Source organism: Protopterus annectens, chromosome 2.part0 (assembly GCF_019279795.1).
Source record: "Protopterus annectens isolate FY-2018-M chromosome 2.part0, PAN1.0, whole genome shotgun sequence".
Classification (NCBI taxonomy): Eukaryota; Metazoa; Chordata; order Ceratodontiformes; family Protopteridae; genus Protopterus; species Protopterus annectens.
In genome coordinates, this window is record NC_056728.1 from 714,183,700 (window position 1) to 714,211,161 (window position 27,462).

General features: G+C 38.8%; 1 protein-coding gene across 1 annotated transcript in view; it reads left to right on the top strand.

Moving 5' to 3' along the window:
* The first annotated feature begins 10,224 nt into the window (after positions 1-10,224).
* MUSK (muscle associated receptor tyrosine kinase) overlaps positions 10,225-27,462 on the top strand; it is a 1,728,668-nt gene continuing 1,711,430 nt past the window's right edge. The window contains exon 1 of the mRNA XM_044061034.1: positions 10,225-10,445. Coding sequence (XP_043916969.1) covers positions 10,367-10,445 — 79 coding nt within the window. The 5' untranslated portion in view covers positions 10,225-10,366. The remainder of the gene's footprint in view (positions 10,446-27,462) is intronic.

A 27,462-nucleotide genomic window follows, 5' to 3' on the forward strand; every position in this document is an offset into this window, starting at 1 on the left:
GATAAAGGGGTAACCTTGGTGTTGTCATTTTGTAACAAGGACTTCAGATTCAAGGTATTTTTATATACAAAACTTGGAAAATTTCCTATAACCTGAAAAAGCTCACTATTAACTTCCAAGATTGTTATAAATAATAATATGAATAGCCTGACTATCTGTAGTCATATCCAAATCCTATCTATTTCCAAATTATTTGTATACAGAGCATCTTTTTTAACAAAAGTTTTTTTCAAGATTAGGGGAAACAGAGTATCCTTTGTAGATATAACTTATTTTTCTGTTTCCAACATTCAAACAACTTTTTAAATTAGCAGATAGTCTTTATTTGGATAGTTGAGGTTAATTGTTTTATTAAAGTGTCAGTTGATTCTGTATTGTTATTGGTTATATTTTTGTATAAGTTTTTGTATAATTACCAAGTTGTAATCAAATTTATTTTGTTGAAATCATTTAGATGAAAGCACAGATTAAAGAGCTCAGTATGCTAATTTCTGGTCATTTCTCTTTTTGTTGGAAAGTGGTTTCATGTGTTTGTTTTATTTTTATGCATGAAAGTATTTATTTATTTATTTATTTTATTTTACATTTGTTTACCGGGAAAGTCCGACTGGACAACTTGTCCATTTTCAGCGGAGACCCAGGGAGAAAAGCTCTAAGACATACAAAGACAGACAAATTTAACAATTTTACAATTTTACAAAAGAGAATTTGACAAGTTTAACATTTTACATAAATTATGTAAGAGAAACAATATTAAAAGTAACTTATCATTTTGTAAGGAAATACATGTTGGCGGATCATTAAATAGAATAGAAAAAAACAGACTAGTAGCTAAGGTTACTGTTGAGTAGAACAGAAATGATGTAGCAAGTTCTGTTTGAGATGGTCACTTTACTGCAAGCTTTACAGGATTAGCTAATAGCTGGGATCATAGTCTATGGAATTGTTAAGAAAGGGATATGTAGAGTGTGAGAAGAGGAAAGTAGAAGCAAAAGTGTTTGGTAGGATTGTTGTAAGGTGTCAGGGATGGGGTTAGGGGATTATAGAGAAACTATGTAAGATGATACTATAAGGAATTTAGCTAGACTAGCCTGAGTTAGATGGTGTTTTTATCCTGGTTCAGTACATGGGCATATCCATGAGGCCGATAGGTGGGCTTTTAGAAGTTTTTTGAAGTGAACAATGTTAGTATGGGTTTTGATGTGGACTGGGAGACTATTCCAAGCTTTGGCAACGTAGCAGTAGTAGAGGGATTCGGAAGCGTGATTTTTGCTTTTTGTTATTTCTAATAGTGCCTTATTAGTGGAGCAAAAGCTGCATTTGTTGAGTAGTTTGTTAGTATGTTGTTTAGGGCTGGAGTCTTTTCAGGCTGGTTTGTAATATGACGGGCCATTTTGAGCTGACTGTATTGTAGCAATGAGGGGAATTCCAGCCATGAAAGCTGTCTGAGAGAGTGGCAATGGTGGGACCTATAGTTAGTACCTATAGCAAATTTTGCTGTCTTATTGTAACAGATTTCTAGTTTTTTCATATCAGCATTTCTAATGTTAGTAAGGATTGGGAATGCATAGAGTAGTGTTGCGGTAAGGTGGGTTGTGGCAATGGTAACTCTGGTATCAGCTGTGATAGTGCTTACTCCTGAAAAGACACCCTAGTTTTTTATGTACTTTTTTATGGATTTGAAATATGAGTGTCAAAGAGCAAATTATGATCAATGGTAACCCCTAACAGTTTGGTACTGGGAACTGGGGTTATAATGGTTTTCATAGTTTCATAGTTTCATAGTATAGTACTAAGCTATCTGCCCTGGGGCATTTGTAAGCCTAGCCATAGTGATGTGGCTTTTGCCACCCCATGAAATGGTACAAAAAATGTACAGAATAAATTTAGAATACTGTGCCTCTGTCTAGTAGTGACACAATAAAGGTCCCCTTATATAATAGAATTAGTTTACTGTGCCCCTGTCTAGCAGTGACACAGATGTGACCCCTGGGGTAAACTTACGATTTCCCATCCACTCATCAAGATTTCTCTTGAAGAGAGTCAGTGAGGGGCTCTGCCTAATATGAACTGGGATCTTGTTCCAAAGCATGGGAAGCCTCTGGGTTATGAATCTATCCCTCCAGCATGTCCTATTCATACTTGTGCCGAGGTTTAAGTCTTTAGCTCTCGTGTTCCTGATGGATTTGGATTTTTTCAGGTGGAGCATGTCCGTCAGATCCTGATTGGACATGGCCTTGTACGTAAGGCAGAGATCACCTCTGAGCAGGCGGTATGCTACTGAATAGAGCTGAAGTTTCTTTAGTCTGGCAGAATAAGACATATGTTGGAGACCCTTGATCCTCTTGGTGAGGTACATTTGTGGTCTCTCCAGCTGTTGCAAATGCCGGGTGAGGTACATACCAAATGGGGCATTGTACTCAATCATGGGTCTGATGAGGGAGGAGTATAGGGGTACAATGACATCCTTGGATCTGGATGTGAATCCCTTCATGATGAGGTGTGCAAGGTAGAATGTTGTTCTAACCACTTTGGCAATGTGGGTGTCAAATGAGAGGTCACTGTCGACTTGGGTCCCTAGGTCTCTGATTACTTTTTCCGTACTCAGTGGGTTGCTGTCTATGTGATAATTTGTGGGTACTTTGTTTTTCCCAAAGGGATGACTATACATTTTTGGCATTTAGTTTAAGGCCATGACTCCGGCACCAGTTGTCCGTTTCTGTGAGGCCTTTTTGTAGGATGTATGTGTCCGCTGGTGTATCGACTATGGCACCTAGTTTCCAGTCATCTGCGAACTTTGTCAGCCACAGCCCTCCCATGTTTGCTTTAACATCTGAGAAATAAATGCCGAACAAGAGGGGTCCCAGGACAGATCCCTGTGGGACACCACTTGTGACTGGCTTTGAGTCTGACATTGCTCCAGTGATTTTAACTTTATGGGTTCTGTCCTTTAGCCAGTTTGCAACCCATCTAGTGACATAAGGGTTTACGCTTAAGCTGTTGAGCTTATCTATGATGCCTGAGTGGGGTATTGTGTTGAAGGCCTTAGCCAAGTCCAGGTAGGCTGTATGGACTGCTTTGCCCTCATCAATGGCTCTAGTGACTGTTTTGAAAAAGTCAACCAGGTTCAAAAGGAAGGATCTGCCCTTTACAAAGCCGAACTGGGTGGGGTCAAGTCTCTGTAGGTCCCCTATGTCTCTGTTTATGAGTTCCATAATGATTCTTTCCATAGCTTTGCAGACCAGGCTGGTTAAGCTTATGGGGCGGTAGTTTCCAGGGTCTGTAAAGGCACCCCTTTTGTGGAGTGGGACCACTGTTGCTGTATGCCAGTGTTCAGGTACATATCCCGAAGTAAGGCTAAGGTTAAATAGCATTTTTATGTGTGGGTTTAGCTCCTCTTGGAGTTCACGTAACACGCAACCCGGGATACCGTCAGGTCCCATTGATGCTGTGTTTTTTAGCTTTGTTTAGGGTGGTTCTCACTTGGACATCTGAGATGACAGGGAGATTACATTCAGCTGGGATAAGTATTTCTTCTTTTGGGGGTGAGGGAGGGGAGAAATTTGCACTGAACCTGTCAGACAGAATGTTGGCAATATCTGTGGGTTCAGTGTATTTTTTGTTGTTGTGAACCAACTCTGAGCATATCTGAGGGTTTCCGCCCAGGTTTCTAACATAGCTGAAGAAGGCTTTGTAGTTATCTTTAGTGTCCTTAGCAATTTTTCTCTCAAAGTTGGCATTGGATGTTTTTATGAGAGAACGTAGTTTTCTGCTAATGTTGATCAGAGATGTTCTCCCTTCATGGGATTTTGCTCTGACGTGCAGTAGCTTCCTTCTTTTGTTATACAATTTGTTAATGGCTGAGGTCCACCAGACAGGACGCTTGCCTTTGGTGGAGAGGGACTTGGATTTATTTGGGATTGCATGATCCATGCATTCTTGGAGATGTCCATAGAAAGCATTTGTGAAGGATTCGGCATTGTGGGATGTGGTATCCACTGGCACAGTGGGCTTAAAGGATACCATCTCAGTCTTAAGAAGAGAAGTTTTTTCACTGTGGTCTTTTGTGCTGGGGGTGGAGGTGGGATATGTATATCCAGGGTGATTAGTTTGTGGTCAGATCTCACTAGTGAGGGGTATACTTCCGGTGTGGAGCATTTTGTCCCCATGTTTGTGATGATCAGGTCTAGTATATTATCTCCCCTAGTGGGAGAGGTGACTAGTTGTTCCAGTGCATTTGAATTTATGAATTCCAGGAACCTTTGGGCTAGGGTATTAGGGCTAGAATAATGTACCCAATCTATGTTTGGGTAGTTGAAGTCTCCCAGTATGATGGTATTTTGTGATACATTCATATCCTCCAATGTCTTCAGGAAGGCTGAGTGGGGTTCTTGAGATTGGGAGGGTGGTCTGTAACATGCTACCAGTTGTCTAGCAGTTTTGCCTATGGCTAGTTGTACCTGTATGGTCTCTGATGCTTCATGTGTTGCTACTAACCTGGAGGTGTGGGTGTCCTTGATGAATATGGACACTCCCCCTCCCTTTGTGGTTCATCCCGGGTTTTGGGGGCGAAAAGCATGATACGAGGTATAGCCTGGTAGCACTGGGGTGCTCTCAGGAGCCTTGAACCAGGTTTCAGTTACTGCACAGACGTCGATGTTCTCCATGCTGAGGAGTGCATCAAGTGCCTGCATCTTGAGATTTAGACTTCTGGCGTTGAGCAGCATTACCCTTAGTTTTTTCCATTTTTGTTTTCTAAGGAGGTGGGTTTGTCTTTTGAGCCTTGCCTAAAAAAGGCACTATGGGGGTGGCAAGAGCCTTAGCCAATATCCAGAAGCCCAGTGGTGACATGTGTAAGCCATCCCTTGCGAAGCAGCGTGGCTTGTCCAACATGTCATCCCAGGCAGACAGACATTGGATCCTATTAGAATGACACCAGTACTTGAGCCAATTATTAAAGCTGATCATCTTGTCTTTGTATTGTGGTATCATTCTTGGTGAGGGCAAGATGCTGCTCAGGGTCAGGGTCATACCAGCCTGGGCTACATAATCGGAGAGCTCTTCTATGTCTCTTTTCATGTAGTCCAGGAAGGTACATCTCAGGTCATTCACACCAGCATGGACAATGACGGAGTCATATTTGTACTTGCTTTGGAGTGACCTGAGTGCGTGTGTTATGTGGCAGATCCTAGCTCCCGATAGACAGCTCACAGTCACCCTCTCCTTGTTCAGCCTGGTCAGCGGGACATCAGTGTGTCTGACTATAGAGTCACCTATTACTAGTGTATCAGGCATGGTGTTTGGCCTTAAGGGCTGTGATTGGTTGACACACTGATTTATTGAAGTATGTGTTGCATGTGTTTTGTTTTGAGGTGGTGGATTTTTGGATGTCTGCTTTGGGAGCCCCTGTTGTTTTGGTGAGTTTTTTATTAGAGCCTCCGAGTATGTCTTTGTGTTTTTATGTGTTTGGTTTGCAGTTGTGGTAGGTCTATGTGGGACTGGGATTGTTGTGTGTGTGGTTACCATCTCCTCCTGTCTGGTCATGCCAGCCCTGAGTTGAGAGAGTTCAGCCTCCAGTTTGGCTATATAGTTACATCTCTCACATGTATTTGTGTTTGTTGGGAGGAGGAGAGGGTTGTCTGTGTACATGAGACAATTGTAGCATTGTCTCAAGATACCCAGATTGACCAGCTGAACTGGAGAGGACGCCAGTAATCTACCACCTGACATGCTAGAACAGTATAAGGGAGTGCTGTACCTTTAAGGGAAGTGGATATTCACAGGGGTGGTAAGTAGATGTAGTGCTTTACTTAGTACGAGAGTGCTTACTTAGTAGAGAAGTATTGAGAACAAGTGCTAGGCTTATAATATAGTGAGTAGTCTGATTATACTAAGAGCAGAGCTTCCTTAAGGGAAAATTTGAAGACCAGACCTGGCGGAGCCAGAAGAAGTTTAACCTTGTTTAACCGGCGCTGCGCTATGCGCACAACTGTGCAAAGCCGTGCAAACACGAATTTTAAACAGTGAACTATAAAAGAGCTAGAAATGGTCCAAAACAACCAATTACTACAGCTTCTTGTGCTGAGGTCACTTCCTACAGGGACAGGTAGGCTGCTCAAGGCTCCCCACTCCCACTGGTGAGCAAAGAAACTTCCTTCTATCCAAGTAAGGTAATGGACAACACAGGAACTACAATACAGCCCAGAATACAGCAATGCCTGTAAACTGGTCTAAACTAGTCGAGGAGAGGCGGGAAAACAAGGATTATTTTTTTGTTTTTTTGTTTTTTTGATAGAAACACACAGAAAATGCAGAAACAGTGATAAATCAGTTACACAGGCTAGCACACTTTAGTGGGCAGCCTCAACAGTTAAATTAAACCAACAAACAAACAAACTTTCAATCAAATTCGACTAAAATGTAACTTTAAGTGCAGATTTTAAAATAATGCAGCAACACAGGAACTACACCACAGCCCAGAATACAGCAATGCCTGTAAACTGGTCTAAACTAGTATTATTGGTTGAGGTAATTTTGAATGCTGGTGGGGTATTGGAGGCTTTGGTGGGGAGAAATTGGATGAGTTGAGTTTTTTTGGAGTTCAAAATTAGTTGAGCATTAGTTAGCCAAGTATCTATAGCTACAAATGTCTGTTGGGTGATTTGTTCTAGTTGCTGGAGGGAAGGAGCGGCACATATAAGGGTTGAATCATCTGTGTATTGTATGAGTGTGGAATCTTTTGTGGGTGTTTGAAGTTTATTAGTGAAGACTGTGAAAAAGAGTGAGCCAAGGATAGAACCTTGTGGGACTCCTGAGGTTACAGGAAGAAGAGAGGAGAGGTTTTGTTGCCATAATACTGCCTGTTGACGGCAGTACAGGTAGTCTTAAAGCCAGGCTATTGCTGTCTGGCTGAGGTTTAAATCAATTAAGGCTTGTAAAAGGTTGTAATGGGATATGGTGTCAAATGCCTTTGACAGGTCTAGAAAGGCTGAGGAGACTAGATTACCTTCAGAACGAAGTTGGTTAACATTATTGGTAAAACACATTAGTGCTGTGGTGGTACTATGATTAGGCCGGAAACCATGTTGGGTGGGAGTTAGGAGATTGTTTGTTAATAGGTATTCTAGCAGTTGTGTATGGTGTGGGTGCTAATTTGAAATGTAACACAGAGAAAGGCAATACATACTGCAAGGAAACCTATAGGATGGCTTGAAAGGCATTGCTACATATCTGTAATAGCTTTCATATGTATGTTGATGAGTGGGTGTTGCAGAGTGGTAACAGAGATCTACAGTAGACAGTGGATGGCAGGTGTCACGTGACTAGTACCAGAATTGTATGCTACAAAGGTAAGTCTAAGTGTGAAGTATATCCAGATACACATTTACATCTGACAGGTACAGAATCTGTGGTAAAGTTGAGTCTCAGGATGAAAACAGTGTATGCGGTGTGTGTTGAGGCCTTTTGTGTAATGTGACATGTCACTTTGATGCTCAGATAGAGACAGGATGTTGGAACTGCTTGCTGGACAAATGAGAAAGTTGTGGTTCCATGACACAGTGAAGACACAGTAGGGGAAGGCAAAACTGAATATGGGTTCATAGGTTCACTAGTAGGTACTAGACAATCAATCTGCAGTCTGTTCCAAGTATGGCCAATAATCTACACTCCAAAGTTTCATCTAGCCTCAGGGAGGGCAATGCAAGATAGACCAGGGGAGAATTTAAGGCTGCCCAGCCAACTGTCTATGTTCAAACTGAAGGTGGCAAGAGCCCTGCTCTGTTTCACATATAGTGGAAGTTTGTTCCAGAGATGGAGGATTCATTGTCATATGAATCTACCACACTAATGTTCCCTGTTTATTTACTGATGATTTTTTAATTCCTCTATACCCTTAAAACTGGCTAACAATATACTCCATTTCTTTCTGTAGCTAGCCCATACTTCCAAAGAAATACTGGTGAAAAAATGGCTTACAGTGGCTGCTATGTGCTAGAGTTCAGCATCCTAATAAGAAAGATGGTGAGATTTTAAGACACTGAATAAAATACTTTTTAGTGTGATATGCTTAAGTAGAATTGAGATTGATTTTATTGAAAGTGGTTGGGAAATATATTAATTGTTGATAATTTTTTTTGTTTAGGCACTTATAACATGTACATAGGGTAAGAGAAATTTAGACTGTAGTTTATGATTAGCTATTTGTCAGACAGCTTGACTAGCACCTCTGTACAGGCTTCATAGATAATATTAGAGAAAACAATTACCAGTCTTAGCAAAGATGCCCCATTAATTGGGTAATACATGTGTCTAATTTATTTCATCTAGGAATCTCCACCAGGTTGACTTAGCTTGTTGGTCAATAGATATATTCAAATTTTCTGGACAAGCTATAATTTCTGCAAACAGAACTTCACAAATAGTTGCTAATATTAGTATGAGTATTTCAGTTAGTTTTTATTTCCATCATTGTGGTCTGTGATTTTTTCTTTTCTTTTTAAAATCTTAAGAAATATTTGTGTCATTTTTTTTGATGATTTGACTAAAAAAATAGATTGTTACTTAAAAAATGGCTTTGAGAATTTTAAGTGGCACTACAGAATTAAGATAAAAGTCTTGGGAAGATGATGAGTGGAAAGTATGAAACAGATGATTAAATACCTAAACAGAAAATAACAATGACCAAGAGAGAAGCATCTTTCAGATCATACCATGTGCAATGAGAACACAGGACAATGTGAAGACAGAGAAGAGTGCCAACAGGGTAATGTGAGAACATAGCAAACATTGTCCTTACCTAATGAGAAAACTATGCAACAGCATTGCTGAAATAGCTGTTAAGAACTGTGTGTGTGTGTGTGTGTGTGTGTGTGTGTGTGTGTGTGTGTGTGTGTGTGTGTGTGTGTGTGTGTGTTGTTTGTGTGGGCATAGGAGGTATTCAGGAAGACACATAAGAGAAGTAGCTCCAGTGTTGATAGTTTGAAACACTCTCAATTTTGCTAGGACTGCTGGCTTATTTAATAGGCAGGAAAAGGGCAGAATTTGTTGGTGAAGTTATGCTTAATGATCATCTAATGTAGCTTTCCATGTGCTGTAGAAAACATAACAGGTGCCTGTAAATATTTGATACTTGGGCTAATAGGGCTTAATTAATTAAAAAAACAAGCTATGTTATATGATCCTTTATTTAGTATGCCTTATATACAGCACCCTGTTTCTAATAGCCTATACATTAATGAGTTATAGTTGCTAACCAAAATAATCCTTTCACAGACTACTGCAGATATTTTTGCATAGCTTTTATTTGTGTGATGTGTTTCCATAGCACTGCTCCCAGCAGTAATATATTTCACTTAATGAAAAATGACACTCCCAATCTCAAACATTTATGCAAACATGCAAACCAAAAAAACAAAATTCAGCGTAAAAAACTGAAACTTCTTCCTTAATCACTGTTTACCGCTTTTGTCTTTTTATTGTCATGGACATCTTCAGAAATTTGGGGAAAAAAAAGACAAAAGCGCTAAACAGTGATTATGAAAGAAGTGTAGGAATCAATTTTTATGATATATTTCATTTAGCCAAATATTTAAGGCACCTTACAGCTGCAACAATACTGTAAAATACTAGCATTATAACAGAACAGAACTAAGTATATGCATTTGTCTATAAATGCATATGCATGTGTGTGTAAGTGTGTACTTGTGATTGTATGTGTATGTCCATGTGTGACGCTGTGAATGTATTTTGTTGTGGGAACTATAATAATGTTAATGGACTGTTTTTTCAGCATCCTGTTCCTTTATTTGCGTGTGGTGGTTGTGATAAATAGAAGATACATTTGTTTAAACATACCATGAAAGTATACATAATTTAATAAGAGCAGACTTTATAGTGTACATTAAGATATTCTGTGGAACAATGATACTGCAGAAAATAGTTGTCAGAAAACAACTGATGTGTTATAAAGATTTAAGCAAATACTATCATTTCTGTACACAAGATTTCATATCAGTGTTTTTCCTCCCTTTTCAAATTAATTATGTGAAAAACTTGTCAATGTGTTTAAACTATGTATATTATTGTTTTCTATAATATTGTGTTTTCATAGCGCAGTCAAAAAGGATTTAATGTCTCTTGTTACACAAAGGCCATTTGCCTTCACTGAACTAAGAGGTTGCATAGCAGATGGCCATGTCATTCATCCCATCCAAGTTTGAAAATTCTTGCATATACTTAGATCCAAAGAGGCCTGCTGCGGGAATGGCTGGAAGGAAATTGAGTGTGCTGCAAAACACGGTTTAACATGAAACAGACAGGGAATTTTGACTTGTTTTCATGAGGAAGACATTATGCTGGATTAACCATGAAACATCAAGTACACATTCCATTTTTACTGCTTCTCAGAATGGTGATCTTCAGTTCTGCGGGGACACACCTAAGAGGTTTGTTTGAACAGTGTGTGAGTGCCTGAGTACTGTTTCTGAGATCATGATCGAAACTGATTTACTTTGGTAGTTTATACAAGTTCCTAATATAAGGAGAAACTTTTGCCTCCATTTATGACATTGTCTTTTACAATAGCATATTTATTATCAAGTATGTATGTTCACTGCCAGTGCAGTTTGTTTATGGACTATATGAAAAAGTCATAGCTATAGACTGTTAATGCTACCCTCTGTTATTACAGTAAGCCAAGCTGATACAGAATTACTTGTAGATAAGTCATGTTTAGCTGAATAAAATGTATAGACTTTCCAAACGACAAATGTTATGCACAAACTATAAATCAAGTCATGTCCTCTGCATTTTTAAAACATTTGGCTTCCATGCAATGGTGTATCTTGGGCAGGTTTGAAGAGCTTATGTTTTCAACCTCAATTCAGAGCTGTTAAAAATATGATTACATTTTTGATGGCAGAGTGTACCTATTACAGATCAATGGACCACATGTGAAAGCAGAACGACATTAAAAAATAACTATAGAAAAACAAATTAATCCCATTCACTGTTCCCTTTGACTACTATATTTTAGGACCCTATGGATAGGAGAAGTTTTTTTTACTTCATTAATGCACAGTAAAATGTATTTAAGCAAGAAGCTGGATGTGAAAGACATCAGAACTTGTTAATCCAGAACTGCACTTAAAATATTACTTACTGTAAATAAAATCTAGTCACAGGAATTGTTTCTGTAGGATCCACATGTAAATATGATCTGAAAGCTGCTTAAGATATATGGAAATCCAATTGCTTTAACTACAGTGGATAGGTTCCCAATGAACATTTCAATTGATTGTCTATTGTGAAACTATGGACCTAAAACTATTATACGGCACAAAAGAATCTGTAGGGTGAACCCCATTGTTCAATATTCTGCTGTTACACAATAAACTTGGTAAGTAGGATCATCAGTGCAGGCTTTTATATACAAGGATGCTTTTTACTTTCATTATTTTTCAAAGCCATAGGCAAGTTTTTTTTTTTTTGCTTAGTTTTATTAGCTGTTGTATACAGCATAGGAAATATACTGCTGTGACAAATGTGAATGCAGATTCATTTCAACTTGCTGAAGACAGTTTCAGTGAGTGGAAACACACTGAAATACATGTTAAAAACTAGTTTCTGTGAACACCAAACAAATCTGTTTTTGCAGAGACACCCCATACCCCCACACCCCTCATAAGGGCAGAAATCCTCACACCCCCTGATATATACATACTAACTCTGTTGTTGCACAAAAATGGGAAAATGCAAAGTCGAAAGCAAGCTGAAAGCTGTTTTCAATGTAAAGGCTTCAGTGTAAGAGGACTCACTGAAACTCAATTTGTTGAGCTGTCAGTCTCCTGCACATTCCTGTCAAAAAAAACAGCGAGTATGAAAATGAAGCTGTAGCATGTGGAATCCCTCTCTTCTCTCATGTCTAATTTCTCTAATCTTTGTTCTCTCATATGTTATATTTTCCTTTCTAATTGTCTTACATCAGTAGGCTTTCTATACCTATTCATGTCATAGTCTGTAGAAATGCAGATATGCTAGCTTTGGCATTATGTAGTGATGCCATCTGATGCAAAGAATAAGAGCAGATAATATCTACCTTTTGATATTATCTTGCACAAAGGAAATATACATTAATGTGCTAGATTAATGTAGTACCTAGTCTTAATGGGGAGACTTTTGCATGCTGAGTGAGATACACAAATAGAAAATAAAGGAACCTTGTCAATAGATCGATATCCTGTTTCCTGAAAATCTCTGAAAATATTTCACCAAAACCACTTTCAATGAAACTCAGAGGAAATATTTTTTTCAAGGGTAAGCCCCCCCCTGCACCTCCAATGTGGCGAGATATCCCCCAACATCCACTGAACTTAAATATGCCTACCCTGAGATCACACAACTGTGGAGAAAAGGAAGTACTTTCGGCAAAACATTTTAACTGTAACAGTAATCACTAAAACTGCTATCAGTCTATTGACAGGTGCAAAACAGAAACACATATTAAAGATGTTGAATTCTACATGCTTCTTCTGATGTTCTGAAGTACAACACAAAACAGTAATATTTAAGAAATAAATGCATTTATCTGCAGACCAGATAGAGGAAGGTACTAATCGACACTGATGAATTACGGCTGGAATGAAACGAAGTAAAAGAAGAATGGATTTGGTGAACAAAATAAGGGAGTATGAATCAAAGGTTCCAGTGCAAAATGTATTTTATTTGCAGTCTGGAAAAATTGCTATAATGCATTGTTTGGGAAAAAGTTGTTAGGAAATTATTGATGAAAAATATTAAGGACACATTTTTTTTTCTGTTTGTTTTCGGAAAAAAATTTGAACCGAATATCAGAAAAACATGAGAGTTAATGGAATAAGGTAGTTTAGTGCACCACTAATTTACCATAATTTGTATTTCTTATTATATTTATTATTTGTAAAGATATCAGTTTGCTTTATTCAGCCTACTTAGAACCTTCTTTAATTATATGTACATGCAGTAAAAAATTAAAGCAGAATCAGGACAATGACCATAAACTGCTATCGCTAGTATAACTTTCACAATTTAAGCTTATTACATGGAAATGTCATTTTTTTATTAACAGCAAATCAGTTGTGTTGTATAAGAATATATAAAATGAATAGTGAGCGACACAATCAAGAATGAGAAAACTAACAAGGGCCTGATTTTTTTTTTCCTTATATTATTAGCTTGTTATAAATTCAGCCTGAGATAACCTAGACAAAATGTATACAGGTGAGCATCTGTAGAGTAACAGAAAAATCTGTCTGACTAAGTTGAATCTGCTGAATCACAAAGCAAAAAGCAAACAAACCATCAAAAATGGCAACACCGTTGTTGACTAAACAGATATTTATATTAAAAGCATTCTTGTAAAGTACATCTGAATATGTATGCTCTTCAACTGCTGTAAATGTAACTACACAAAGCAATGTTTGTATGCACTGTACATATGCACTATGTCAGTGTGAATGTAACTACATGAAGCAACATTTCTGTGTATTGTACATATGCACGTCAAGTGTGAATGTAACTACATGAATCAACGTTTGTGTGCACTGTACATATGCACTATGTCAGTATGAATGTAACTACATGAATCAACGTTTGTGTGCACTGTACATATGCACGATGTCAGTGTGAATGTAACTACATGAATCAACGTTTGTGTGCACTGTACATATGCACTATGTCAATGTGAATGTAACTACATGAATCAACGTTTGTGTGCACTGTACATATGCACGATGTCAGTGTGAATGTAACTACATGAATCAACGTTTGTGTGCACTGTACATATCCACTATGTCAGTGTGAATGTAACTACATGAATCAACATTTGTGTGCACTGTACATATGCACGTCAGTGTGAATGTAACTACATGAAGCAACATTTGTGTGCACTTAACATATGCACTGTCAGTGTGAATGTAACTACATAAATCAAAGTTTGTGTGCACTGTACATATGCACTATGTCAGTGTGAATGTAACTACATGAATCGTTTGTGTGCACTGTACATATGCACTATGTCAATGTGAATGTAACTACATGAATCAACGTTTGTGTGCACTGTACATATGCACTATGTCAACTGATGTCCAGCAGGATCTTTTCAGTCCCTGAAATTGAAAAGTGAATCTTTATGATACAGTGACTGTCAGGTGTGGGCAAGATAATGCTGAAACCTGAAAGTTGCACAATGTGAACTCTTCAACAGTGTATAGTTTGTCGACTGCACCCAATGAATATTAACTGTATGTTTTATGTTTGCATTTACAAATATAGAGGGATACATTTGTAATTCAACCCAGTTGTAAGAATTGGATTCAGCTTGCATGACAGTAGAACAATCTGTCTAGAAAGGGACTGCAGTGAATCACTTGTTTTTTGTCCATAAATGAATGAGATGGAGTTAAAGCAAATACCGGTTCGGATGGCTTTGAATATTGTAAATGTAGAGACCGGAAAAAATGCTGTGACACAATATTTCTCATTGTAGTAGGGTCTGCAATAAAGTGATGAATGCAGAAATGTGAAGATAGTAGGAAATACTAAGTACTACAGGTTTGCTATGTCTAAGGAATGTGTTTTGTATTTAAATATATGCTGAACATTCTATTGATTATATCCATATAAAGTACTGTCTGTGAGATTCCTCTCTTTTAGAGTTCTGGGGTTGGACTCCTGTTTAGCGTTCCTTTATTTCTCTTGTGTTCTTTGAATTTAGTTGAATATTCACAGGCATATTTCACTAGGTATGTTTTTTTATTTTTACAATGCTTAGCTAATTTGTGTTTCAGACCACTGCATTTTCTTGTAGCTTCATCAATGATTCATTTTGTTTCCCAGTCCATATGCACACTTCTTCAGTTACCTGTAATACATTATTAAAATTGTGAGTTCGAGTGTTGTATTTTTTTTTCTGTAAAACATAACATACATTCTGAGAACCCTATTTTTTTAAATACATGCTTATAAAACTTTTGCTGTTATTGCAGCATTAATGAACTGGATTCAGAAAACCTTGGAAGGGTGGCTGTGGTGGTGCACCGGTTATCATTGCTGCCTCAAAGCAAGAAGTTCTCTGGTTTGATCCTCAGCTGGGGTGCCTTCTGTTTGGAGTCTGCATGTCCTCCCTGTGGTCACATGATTCGTTTCCTCTCACATTCCAAAGACATGCTGCAGGTGGATTGGACAGTTTAAATTGGCCCTGGGTGTGCATGTGTGTGTGCCTTCTGTGGAAGATTGGGTGCTGGGCTGGTAACTCAACACTGTAAAACTCCACTGCCAATCATGACTGCACAGGTGATCTGCTATGGTGACCCCTAACCAGGAAAAGTGAGAAGAAGAATTCAGAAAACCTTGGCCACTAGGCAAAAAAATGACTTTTGTGACATTTCACAAAGGAAACAAAAGAAAACTCAGGGAGTACAGCTCTAGGCTGCAGGGCAGTATTTAAATACAGCTCCAGGCTGCAGGGCAGTATTTAAAGACTTGGTAAATGCTGCTCACTGAGCCATAAACATATCATTCTGATGCATTCTTATTAGACTCTGCAGCAAAACAAAAGTATGGTCATGAAGTTCCCCTCACCAAAGTAAAAATGCTGCGTTCTGTACAGCTGCACTTTACTACAGCCTCTGCTCTGTTAATGTACTAAAGAACAGCAGACATGCATCCTTTTGGAGCTTCCTCAGCATTGTCATGCAAATGCACACTTACACTGATCCATCGTGTTTATACTTATTTTGCTACATACCCCTTTAAGAACAACTTTTAGGATGCCATATCATGAAATTGTCTTTTCTAGACTATCCAGACGTACATTGATTTGTGGATATCCAATATAGCCATGAGTCTTCTCATTGCATTGCTTTGTCATAGTTCTGTTGTTTTTGTTTGTCTGTGACTCGTTACTTTTTTCAAGTTTCTCCCTCATTGGCTTTTTCTTTTTCACATGTATCTCTCTCATTTATTTAAGTTTTAGAGATTTTCCATTATAGTAGATCTAAAAACATCTGTTTGTGTGTCACCTTACTCTTTTCTGACTGCCTATATCTTGTCCTTGTTTTGTAGTTCTCCTCTTGCTTAGATTTGAGCCTGAATTCCTATTAATTTTCTCATTTGGCTAAAATATTGAAATATATCACACACTCTTTGTCTGTACTCCCAGAAATTCCGTTAGCTGTACTTTCCAGAGAACAGACTCATTCTTTATTAATGTACGTGACACAGAATCATAAAAAAATACAAGGCAGCTGGGTCTTGTAGTCATTTATGCCTTGTTACTACCCCATTAGAACTTAACTGTGGTGGTGGTGCTGCGGTTGCATTGTCACCTCACAGTAAGATGTTGTCCTGTTCGATTCTCAGCTAGAGCATCTTCTGTGTGGAGACATGCGTGAATGGGTGTACCTTCGATGAAGGTCGTGCGTCAGAGCTGGCAACTCAGTACGTAAAAATCTACTGCCAATTATTAGTGGACCGGAGTTCCGATCTAACCAGGAAAAGCCGAAAGACACAACAACAACAACTACCCCATTAGAACTTACCAATTTTTAAAAGAGCAGCAGGCCAGTCAAGCCAAGGAGTGAATTTGCGGTTACCTATCCAGTTATCTTACTCCTTTTTGAAGGAAGAAGGTGTGTCATATGTATTTATTCGTTGATTTATTTATCTTTGTTTACTTGGGTAGCGCACTGATCAATGCTGAACAATTTCAGGCTCAGCCCTGGTGAAATGCAAAACATTTCACAAACAACAAATACAGAAATATAAGTAATAACAGAATAATCTAGACCAATTTAGCAGAGTGTAATGTACAATATATGCATTAGCTTCTAAAGTGGGTCAATCTTCAGTAAATCTTGAAAGAGGGAAGAAACCTAGAAAGGAGATAGGATAGGTGATATGTCCTTTGCTGAAGCAGGATCACTTAGCTTGGATGAAAAATTTCTTTTAGAGTTGCATTCTAGAATTTGGAATAAGCGCCGATGTTCTTAATGTTGGTGAGGAGAGCTTGCCAAAGAGTAGGTGACTGATGGTAGAAAGCATGTGCAGTGCTGTGAAGTTTGTTTATAGGGGTAATGAGAGCTGGTCTGGCTTGTGAGTAGTGTCTCAGGTTGTATGAGGAGGATTTTTTCATTATGTCTAGCTGCAGGGGGAGAAGAGCAAATGTGTGGAGATGGAGTAGTTTGTAGAGCTGGGATCCTAAAAGTAGGTTTGATCTTTGCTTTTTGATTAGTCATTTGGCTTTTTCTAGGGTGATACAGTGATGGTCACAGGGAGCCGAGTTCTTAATAATCAACAAACGCTGTCACAGAAGTAGGGCAGCATTTTTCTTTGAGGCAAAAACAAAAATTGGGAGCCTATATTCAAGTTGAGAAAGAAGAATTCCTTTGCCAATGGTTGCTGTGACTGGTTGGGATAGAAAAGAGGAGATCTTTTTGGCCCAGAAGAAGAAGAAGTTTATTTTGGCTCTCACTTTGTCTATGCGATTTGGAGTGGAAGTTTGCTCCAGAGAAGGAGTAGCTTTGTGTGACAAAAGTATCTCTCCAGCATGTGTTGTTTATTTGCTGAAACAGGTTGAGACCCCTGGTTCTAGTGTTATTAGCACTATACAATTTATGGAGATATAAGAAATCTTGGACTACTGGATCTGAAAAAGTCCAAAACACAAGGCACAGAGTCCTCCCTAATGAGTCTGTAGAACATTCAATAAAGATACAGTGCTTCCAGCCTCTCCTGGTAGCTCTGAGGTCTTTCCAGTTGCTTGATATGCCAAGCAAGATACAAACTAAAAGAGGCATTGTATTCAATAGTAGTTCTGATCAATGTGGAATATAGAGTGTTAAGAACTTCCTTGGATCTAAATGAAATACATTTTGTAATCAGCTGCACCAGGTAAAAAGCTTGTCTAGCCATTGTTGCTTTTTGATGGTCAAAGCTAGGGAATTATCTACCCAGGTTCCAAGGTCTCTTACCACACTTTCATTCTGAGTAGGGTGTTGTTTATATTATAAGGATAATGAAAGGATCATTTACTAAATGCAGCAATATTGCCCTTTTTTAGCATTACTTTTAACCTGTGTTTTTGAGCACCAGTCCATGACATGTGTGAGTTGCAGATGGACCTTTTGCATACCAGAGGGGGATTTGAGGGTGTTACCAAGTTTATAGTCATCCACAAACTTGATTAGCCAGAGATCCCCATTTGTGATTAGGAGATCTGTGAAGTAGATGATGAATTGTAAGGGTCCCAGCATGGAGCCCTATGGAGCACCACTTGGCACCTTTATGTTTACTGAGGATGCACCTGCCACTCACACTGCATGGCTTCTACCTCTTAACCAACTTCCTGTGTACTGAACTGCATAGGAGTTAATCTGGAGCTTATTCAGCTTGTATATTATGTTAGCTAGCAGTATGGTGTCAAAAACCTCAGACAGGTTGTGGTGTGTTGTATGAACATCTACTGTCCATGGCATGTGTTAATCTCTCAAAGATACTGACCAGGTTCACTGGACATAGAAGTCGACAAAAGTTGATTATCTGGTCCTGCAGTCAACTTCATAAAGCCATTTGTCATTTTTATTCATTTCACTCATTGCAATTATCATAGCTATCTTCTTTAACAGTTGAATCCCTTGATCTGTTGTTTGCAAGATTTTTGTTTATGTGCAATGGGCATTGTATCTGGCCATAATGCAGTGTGTATAAAATATCCTGTATTGTGGACAAGGCAACTTTCTCTCTCTCTCTCTTTTTTTTTTTTTTTTTTTTATATTTAGCCTCATTTTTCTGTTTTGGTTTCTACAGTTGCTCATATATACTACTCCCTTCACTTGATATTGAAGGCAAAATGTTAATGCTATCAATACAGCCAGGAACAAATAAAAAGATGGCATACCTGGCTCTGAAGTTTAAATAAACAATTTAAAAACTGCTTTGAACAAATATCATCATACTCCATTTTAATGCTCAGTGGAGTATCAACTTTCAACAGCAATGACACAATGTTGTATCAGGCAATTTATATACTTCTACATCAAAGTACAATGACATCATGAAAATTCACTGAAAGGTTTCCTAACTCTACATGCAGAAAACTAAGCAGAACTGCTTCGTTTTTTTTATATACATATATATATATATATATATATATATATATATATATATATATATATATATATATGTATAATAGAGAGAGAGATTTTATATATATATATATATATATATATATATATATATATGTATATGTGTGTATGGTTTCACTTCAGAATGTCGAGTTACTGAAAACTTGAACTTCATATGGTCGAGACCATATGAAAGAGTTTTCAGAAACTCAAAATTGTGAAGTGTTAAAAAAAAAGACTTAAATTTAGTTTAATATAAGTTTTTTGCAGGGGGTCAAGTCCCCTTGCACCCTCCCTACTTAAATATGCCATCTCCGTGATCGCACTATAGCAAGGAAACGGGAAATCTCCTGTTCTGTGCTTCTGCATACAGCTGGGAACGGGAGATTTCCCTTTTCCCCACTATATAGCGATCTTGGAGTTGGTATATCTAAGTAGGGGGGTATGGGGGTGCAGGGGGGCTTGCCCCCCTGCAGAAATGATGTGTTTGACTTTTTTTTTTATTTCAGTTTGGAATTTCGAGATTCTAAAAACTCAATCATATGAAGTTCGAGTTTTCAGTAACTCGACATTCTGAAGTGAAACTATATATATATATATATATATATATATATATATATATATATAGAGAGAGAGAGAGAGAGAGAAAGAGATAGATAGATATATACACATATGTGTGTGTGTCTTCCCTGCCAGTTGGTCAAGGTGAAATTCCCTGAACTTTGTTTGCCCACAGGAAAAATGATCGACAGTCATAATGTCAGTCACTGTTTTCCTTTGGAAGTCATTGCCTGTGCAATTTCTATGTGCGTGCCAGCAATGATTCACATCTTCTTGGAGATTTCTTCCCTCTTCAAATTAATGTAACTATGCAGTTATAAGTTCAGAGAATATGGGGGGGAGGGTCATCCTTCTGTGCTTTGGGTATTATTTCTCAGTATATTGGATCATTGGTTTTGTGGAACGTAGCAATTCATATTAATACCTACGTACATACATTCAGACACACACACACACACACACACACACATATATATATATATATATATATATATATATATATATATATACACACACTCACACACACACATATATGTGTGTATATATATATATATATATATATATATATATATATATATATATATATATATATATATATTTATACATATGACAAATAAAATTGTTAGAACTTGTAAGCGGAGCCATGGCCATACAAATACTTCTGCAGGATCATCATTTATGAAAAAGATGTTCGATTGCAAAGTACTTTTTTCATGGTGCTATCTGGAGCAGCACATCTATTTTACATGTCATCTATCATTTTGTAATAGTTTATCAACAATTTCTATAAAAGATGAAAGCCTGAGTTAACTACTTTTTGCTTTTCTAAAATATTTTTTATCTTATTCAAGAAAACTAGCTCAGGGATTCAGAAAGAATGCCAGAACTCGTGAGGAAGGATGTGATAAAAAGGCCCAGGTTCCAGGATGCCTAGATTTGTGATTCAGAGACACATTAGTTCATTAATTCACTATTTGCATGTCTCTGAATTGCCATTAAATATCTTGAATGTAGATCAGTGCTTTCCTGTATTTGTACTGGCAGCACATGCATCGAGTTGGCACAGGCATCTCAATCTCACACACACACACACACATACACGCACGCACACACACACACACACACACACACACACACACACACACACACACACACACATGCACATACATGCACACACACACACACACACACACACACACACACACACACACACACACACACACACACACACATAGTCCATGACCCATACATGACCATGAGTACCTAGAACATTGCTGGTGTTTCCTTTGTTTTTTCTGCCCACAGACATCACACACAATTACAGTCAGTTAATAAATAATGCCAGACATTAGAGTTTCGTGCTTCTTATTATGCAAAAACTGCAACGCAATGTTAGACCTACTTATCAACTTTCTCAACTGATTCTGAATCACTTTTCAAAAATTAACCCTTGGGTCATGTAGTTTTCCTCTTAACTTTGTTCTGAATTCTTTGCTCCGCATGGATACCCCTCCATCCCTATCAACTGTATAGTAAAAAAACACCTTGCTTCATGGATGCATTAGCTAGCATAGCAGGTTAATACTGCTTTTTCCTATGGCAAATGTGTACGGTTTGAAGACTTTCCCACTTCCAATCTAATGTAATTTCTTGTTTTACTTTTATATTTATTTAGTGATATCCCTGGTTTATAGTGGGTGTCTAGCTGTGGTTCATAGGATTAATATCCACTGTGGGAGGTAGAATGGTGCAGACTTTCAATCTGTTTTAGGGCCTTTAAGGTACAATGTTGATAGAATCCCTGGCATCTAGTGATCTCCATCCCCAACCCACATCTTCTATTTTTTTCTCTAAATGCTGTTAAGATTACACAGAGTATCCCTGGTGTCTAGTTTTCCCCCATCCTAAGTCATGTTGTAGTGCTGTATTTAAAGCTGTATCCATGGTGTCTAGTGTCTCCCTAACCCTGTGTCATTACTGCACTATATCTTTGGTTATCACCAGTAACTAATGTTACCCCTCCCCATATCTTTGTTAAGTGTCATTAAAGCACGATGATAAGTGTTATCACTGTGAAGAGTGTTTCTCCTCAGCTACATGTAAGTACCATTGAGGCATAATAGGAAGGAGTTCTCCCTGGTGGCTAGTGTTCCCTCAATGTTGTGTTTTATTCTAGAGGATTGTACAGGTATGACTGTTCACTCACACACTCCTGTCCAACCTGCCTCCTTAATAATTCCCCTACTGTGACTTTTAAGGCAGACACACCCACACACACACACACACACACACACACACACACACACACACACACACACACACACACACACACACACACACACACACACACACACACACACACACACACACACACACACATACATATATATGCACCTGACTTCTAACCTCCCTGGTACTTACCTCTACCATGATGGGTGAGCATGAGCTTAAGTTGTTTTTATTACAACATGCATGCCCTCTTATGCAGACAAGTGATTTGTCTGAATAGCTTGGCTGTTTAAATGCCTTATTGCAGGTAGTTCCAAAGGAAAGCATATAGCTAATTAACATATACCTGTCTCCTGGAATGCCTCATTAACATTTACCTCAGCCCCATAGACTGCCCACAGCAGTGCTGCAGTATTCATGTTGCAACATTATGGTAAGGCTGTCTCTGAGTCAGAAATGCTTGCTGCGGGGTCTATACGTTGTATACATCTAATGGTAATCTTTTTGAAATTAGCCCTTTCTCTGTGTGCAGGCATCCCCATGCACATCAATTTTGCTGCTTAAATTTACAATTGGAGACTAGATAATATGTCCCAAGACATGCATTCACTTTACTGTGTTCTTTATTCTTGTATACATATATATCTTCAGCAATTGTGTTTTTCTGCGAATGCAGGCTGCCTTATCAGTGAATCATGTGGATTTTCATTGCATCCTCTGCTAAAATAATATTCAACATATTTCAAATGTTAAAAAAATTTGGTCAATAACTTCTTCGACTTTGATCATTATATATACTGCATGACAACCTGTCTCTCAGCATTTCCTGTAATATCTCCCCAAAAGTCAAATCCTGCACCACTTTTCTTAAATTATACAGTCCACACAATTCTGTGTATCAACAATTACTTCAATGATTTTCTGTAATAGCAGTTTTTGCCATTTTTTTAGTGGGGCATGTGGATGTGGCAAAATGCATGACATTATTCTGGGTGTGTACAAGAATGAACTGTAATAACTCCCGAGGAAATAGTTGAAATAAGCCATGGTTTGGAGGTTTGCTAGGCTCACAGATATCATGAGGGTTTTAGATGCCCTGTGGTCTGTTTAAAAGCTTTTTTTTTCTAATCTTTTGATTTAGTGAAGGCTTGAAAAAAAATCATAAGAAAGGAAGGAAATTCAGTCTTGCTTTCTTCTTTCTGTGAAAAAATACATTGTGTTCAAGGCTTAATTTTCAAAGCTGTGAAAAGAATAGTTCCTAATAAATTAAGACAGGATAGATGAACCAGAAGCAATAAAGTGCAAAGAATACCCAAAAGACATCTGTAGTGGGCATTAAGGTCATCTATTTCACCTCCAAAAGAATAACGCCGAACATAAGCTCCCTGGCCACATGGCACAGAGGGATGGATCCTTGACTGTGACTTATGACTTGGGTTCAGTGAGCATCCCCAGTGCTGAAGGAGTCTGGCAGGGGGATAGAGAAAGAGTACTGAAGGAACATGACCCTCTCATCTCTCCCAGTGGGGGGTGATGGGCTGTGGGCACACCGTGAGACTACTAGATAGTTGTGATTTTTCAGATGGAGACCAGGGAACTCAGCACCTCTGCTTGAGGACAGAGATGCAGGGCTTTTTGCTGACAATGTCTATGTATAAGTTAAGAATGATTAGCACAGTCAGCCCATTGCTATTAATTCCTCTTTTGGCCATCTCAATGATGGCCAGTTCTCACTCTGATAATAGGGAAGGAATTATCCAGTTGTCTGAGAGGGGGCAGATGATCAGTAGGCAGCAGGGTCTAAATCTACCAAAACAATAATAAAATAGATGATAGAACAGCTGGCTAGGGGGTGGGGGATAAGGTATAAATGAGTGGCTGACACTGACTTGTACATTTTGGTGGATGGGGAATAGTTTTTGGTCATCTGTTTGCCACCATACAAGCAGAAGATTGCACAACACAAGAATAGCAAGGAATAAATATATGGGCTTGTGATCCAATGCCAGTAACAGTAACCCTCATTAATGTGTCCGTGGGAGTGCGCACATACACACACACACACACACACACACACACACACACACACACACACACACACACACACACACACACACACACACACACACACACACACACACACACACACACACACACACACACACACACACACACACAACGTAGCATAGGTTGCCATTAGAGGCACAGTTACTTACATCAGCCACCAGACAAGTATTATGGCCACAGAACAAATATACAAATGTTTTTATTTCCAAGATGCTGATGAGGTCAGTAACAGCCCCATGGTTGCCTGGTCTGGATGACAGTATCTCTGTTTGACTCTCCATCTGGAGGATGACCAGAATTGGGAAGGAATGCGCTTTAGAATAATATGGGGAGTCTGTTATTAGGAACAGAGGGAGACATCATACAGAAACATTGACTAGAACTAATAGGACAAGAAAGAAGATATTATAGGTTCATAGGTTCATAGGCTCGTACTAGGCTATCTGCCCTAGGGCATTTATAAGCCTAGCCAGAGTGTGTGTGGCTTTCACCACCCCTTAGGATGAGAATACTATGCCCATTTAGGGTTTAGTTTACTGTGCCTCTGTCTAGTAATGACACAGAGATGACCCCCGGGGTAAACCTACGATCTCCCATCCACTCATCAAGATTTCTCTTGAATAGAGTTAGTGAGGGGCTCTGCCTAACATGGAGTGGGATTCTGTTCCAGAGTGTAGGGAGCCTCTGGGTTATGAATCTGTCCCTCCACACGCCCTCCAGCATTTATTTCTGTGTTGAGGTTTAAGTCTCTTGCTCTCGTGGCTCTGATGGATTTGAATTTTCTGAGGTGGAGCATGTCCATTAATTCAGATTGGACATGGCCTTGCGTCAGGCACAGGTCACCTCTGAGTAGTCGGGTGTGCGTCGGTACTGAATAGAGCTGGAGTTTTTTCAGTCGGGCAGCATATGACATATGTTTAAGACCCTTTATCCTCTTGGTGAGGAACTTTTGGGGTCTTTCCAACTGCTGCAGGTGTAGGGTAAGATACATCCCAAATGGGGCACTGTACTCAATCATTGGCCTGATAAGAGAAGAGTACAGGGCACAATGACCTCTCTTGATCTAGATGTGAAACCCTTCATGATAAGGTGGGCAATATAGAAGGTCTTCCTAACCACTTTGGCAATGTGAGTGTCAAATGAGAGGTTACTGTCAACCTGGGTCCCCAGGTCCTTGATTACTGATTACCTCTTCCAGATGATGCTCTTTTAATAGATTACCACCTATGTGGTAATTTGTGGGTACATTGTTTTTCCCAAAGGGTATGACTATACATTTTTGGCGCTCAGCTTAAGGCCATGGCTCTGGCACCAATTATCCATTTCTATGAGGCCTCTGAAGGATGTTTGTGTCCGCTGTGTCCCCTGGACTCTCAATTATGCGGCCCAGTTTGCAGTCATCCGCCAACTTTCGCAGCCACAATCCTCCTATGCTTGCCTGTACCTCGAAAAAAATGCCGCACACAAGAGGGGTCCCAGGACTGAGCCCTGTGGACACACCGCCAGACTGGGCTTAGAGTCTGACATAGCTCCAGCAACTCTGACCCTGTGGGTTCTGTCCTTGAGCCAGCGTGCAACCCATCTCGTGACATATGGGGTTACATTTAAGCTGGTGAGTTTGTCTATGATGCCCGAGTGGGTATTGTGTCAAAGGCTTTTGCAAGGTCAAGGTAGGCTGTGTGAACTGCCTTACCCTCATCAATGGCCTTAGTGACTGTTTCAAAAAAGTCGACCAAGTTCAAAAGGCAGGATTTGCCCTTGACAAAGCAAATTGGGGTAGATCCCATGTCTCAGGGTCCCCAATGTCTGCCTTGTTTATGAGTTCCATAATGATCCTCTCCATAGCTTTGCAGACCAGGCTCGTCAAGCTTATGTAATAATTTCCAGGGTCCATAGAAGCACCACCTTTGTGAAGTGGGACCACTGTTGCCGTACGCCACTCTTTGGTTGATTTAACAACTCATTCTCAAGGAAGATAAATCAGGAATGTACTGGCATTTTAATATCCTTGTGTGAAGAAATATGCATCTGGACCCTATAATAAAATTATACTGTATTCCTGAGTTCTCATCCTTGAAAATGAGTCATTAAACCAGAGTCTCATTTGCTTACTGTATTTGGTCTGGTGAATTTAAAAAAAACACATACCATTTCCACAAATAGTAGGGCTAGGAGCCCAAAAAGTGCAGTAATGTAGTATTTTACCTTTGTTGCCCATTTGCTACAGAGGAAAAAATAAAAACAAGCAGATCATCAGCTTGACCAATACAATGATTGAGGTAAAATTTATCTTAGAACAAAAACGAAAGAAATATCATTTCTTTCAATTTGTTAAACAGTCTGTCTGCAGCTCTTCAACAGGTTTGCATGCCACCGAACTTTAAAACACTATATATTTGTCATAGCATTCCTTTCCTATATTGGACATCAGCCAAAGACACCCCCAATGCAAGAATGCCTTTCTTTAAAACAGATCAGAGCGAGGAATTTTTGCCACAAAACATATGCTGGAGAAGAGTTAACAGTTGTTAAGAAAGAGTACATCAAAGTATTTGAAGTTGGATGATGTTTTAAATGTTGACTTAGGGATGAAATTTTACAGATTTGTTTCCATATTTTTCATACAAAGTTTTATAAAAAGGAAGGCTTTACTTACACTTGTTTTCTTCCACTAGCTTGTCACATGGTAGCTGCGGAACATTGGATGCCGACCTTAAAACAAACCTTGGGTTGGGAGGGTGGCATAATGGTTAAGGTGCAGTGTTTGAGCCCCACAAGGGATAAATGGCTCACAAGGGCAGTTAGCCTAGTACTAACCTATGAACCAAAATCAGTAGTGTCCTGAACATACCTCTTAACCTTACAGATTTTCATAGAATGTGTCCTGACAGCACCCCCAAGTCAATGAGAATTTCATTACATTTTCATGCATGAGAATCAAACTATCATTTTTGGACTATCTCACTAGGTTTATGGACTAAAATGATTTTACCTAGCCTCAAGCTGTCTGTAAGTGTTATTTCTCCACTGTGTTTCTTAAGATTCACAGGATGTTTCAATAAATTGTAGGCTGCAAATATAAATACACTAATATGGATTTTATCTTTATTCTCAATCTCTTTGATAAAAATAAAACCTGCTCTACTTTTTTACATTATTCTTTCAATGCCATGATTTTTATATCCCGGGATCAAGTGGTTAGGGATTGTAGTCAACAGCATAGAAAAGGTGTTGACTGGTCCCTGCAGTCTTTGTGTAATCAATTAAGCAGTCACAGTGGCTATGATGGCAATTAGTCAGTGTTGTGATTACTGTAAGCATAACAGGTGATGTTAGTACTGCATGAGATTTGCTGCTTGGTACTTGACTTGTAAAGCTGATTAGGTAGACCGCTCGTAGCAACTGACTGTCACCTCGTCTTCAGTGCGGCTGGTGTCCTTGTCAA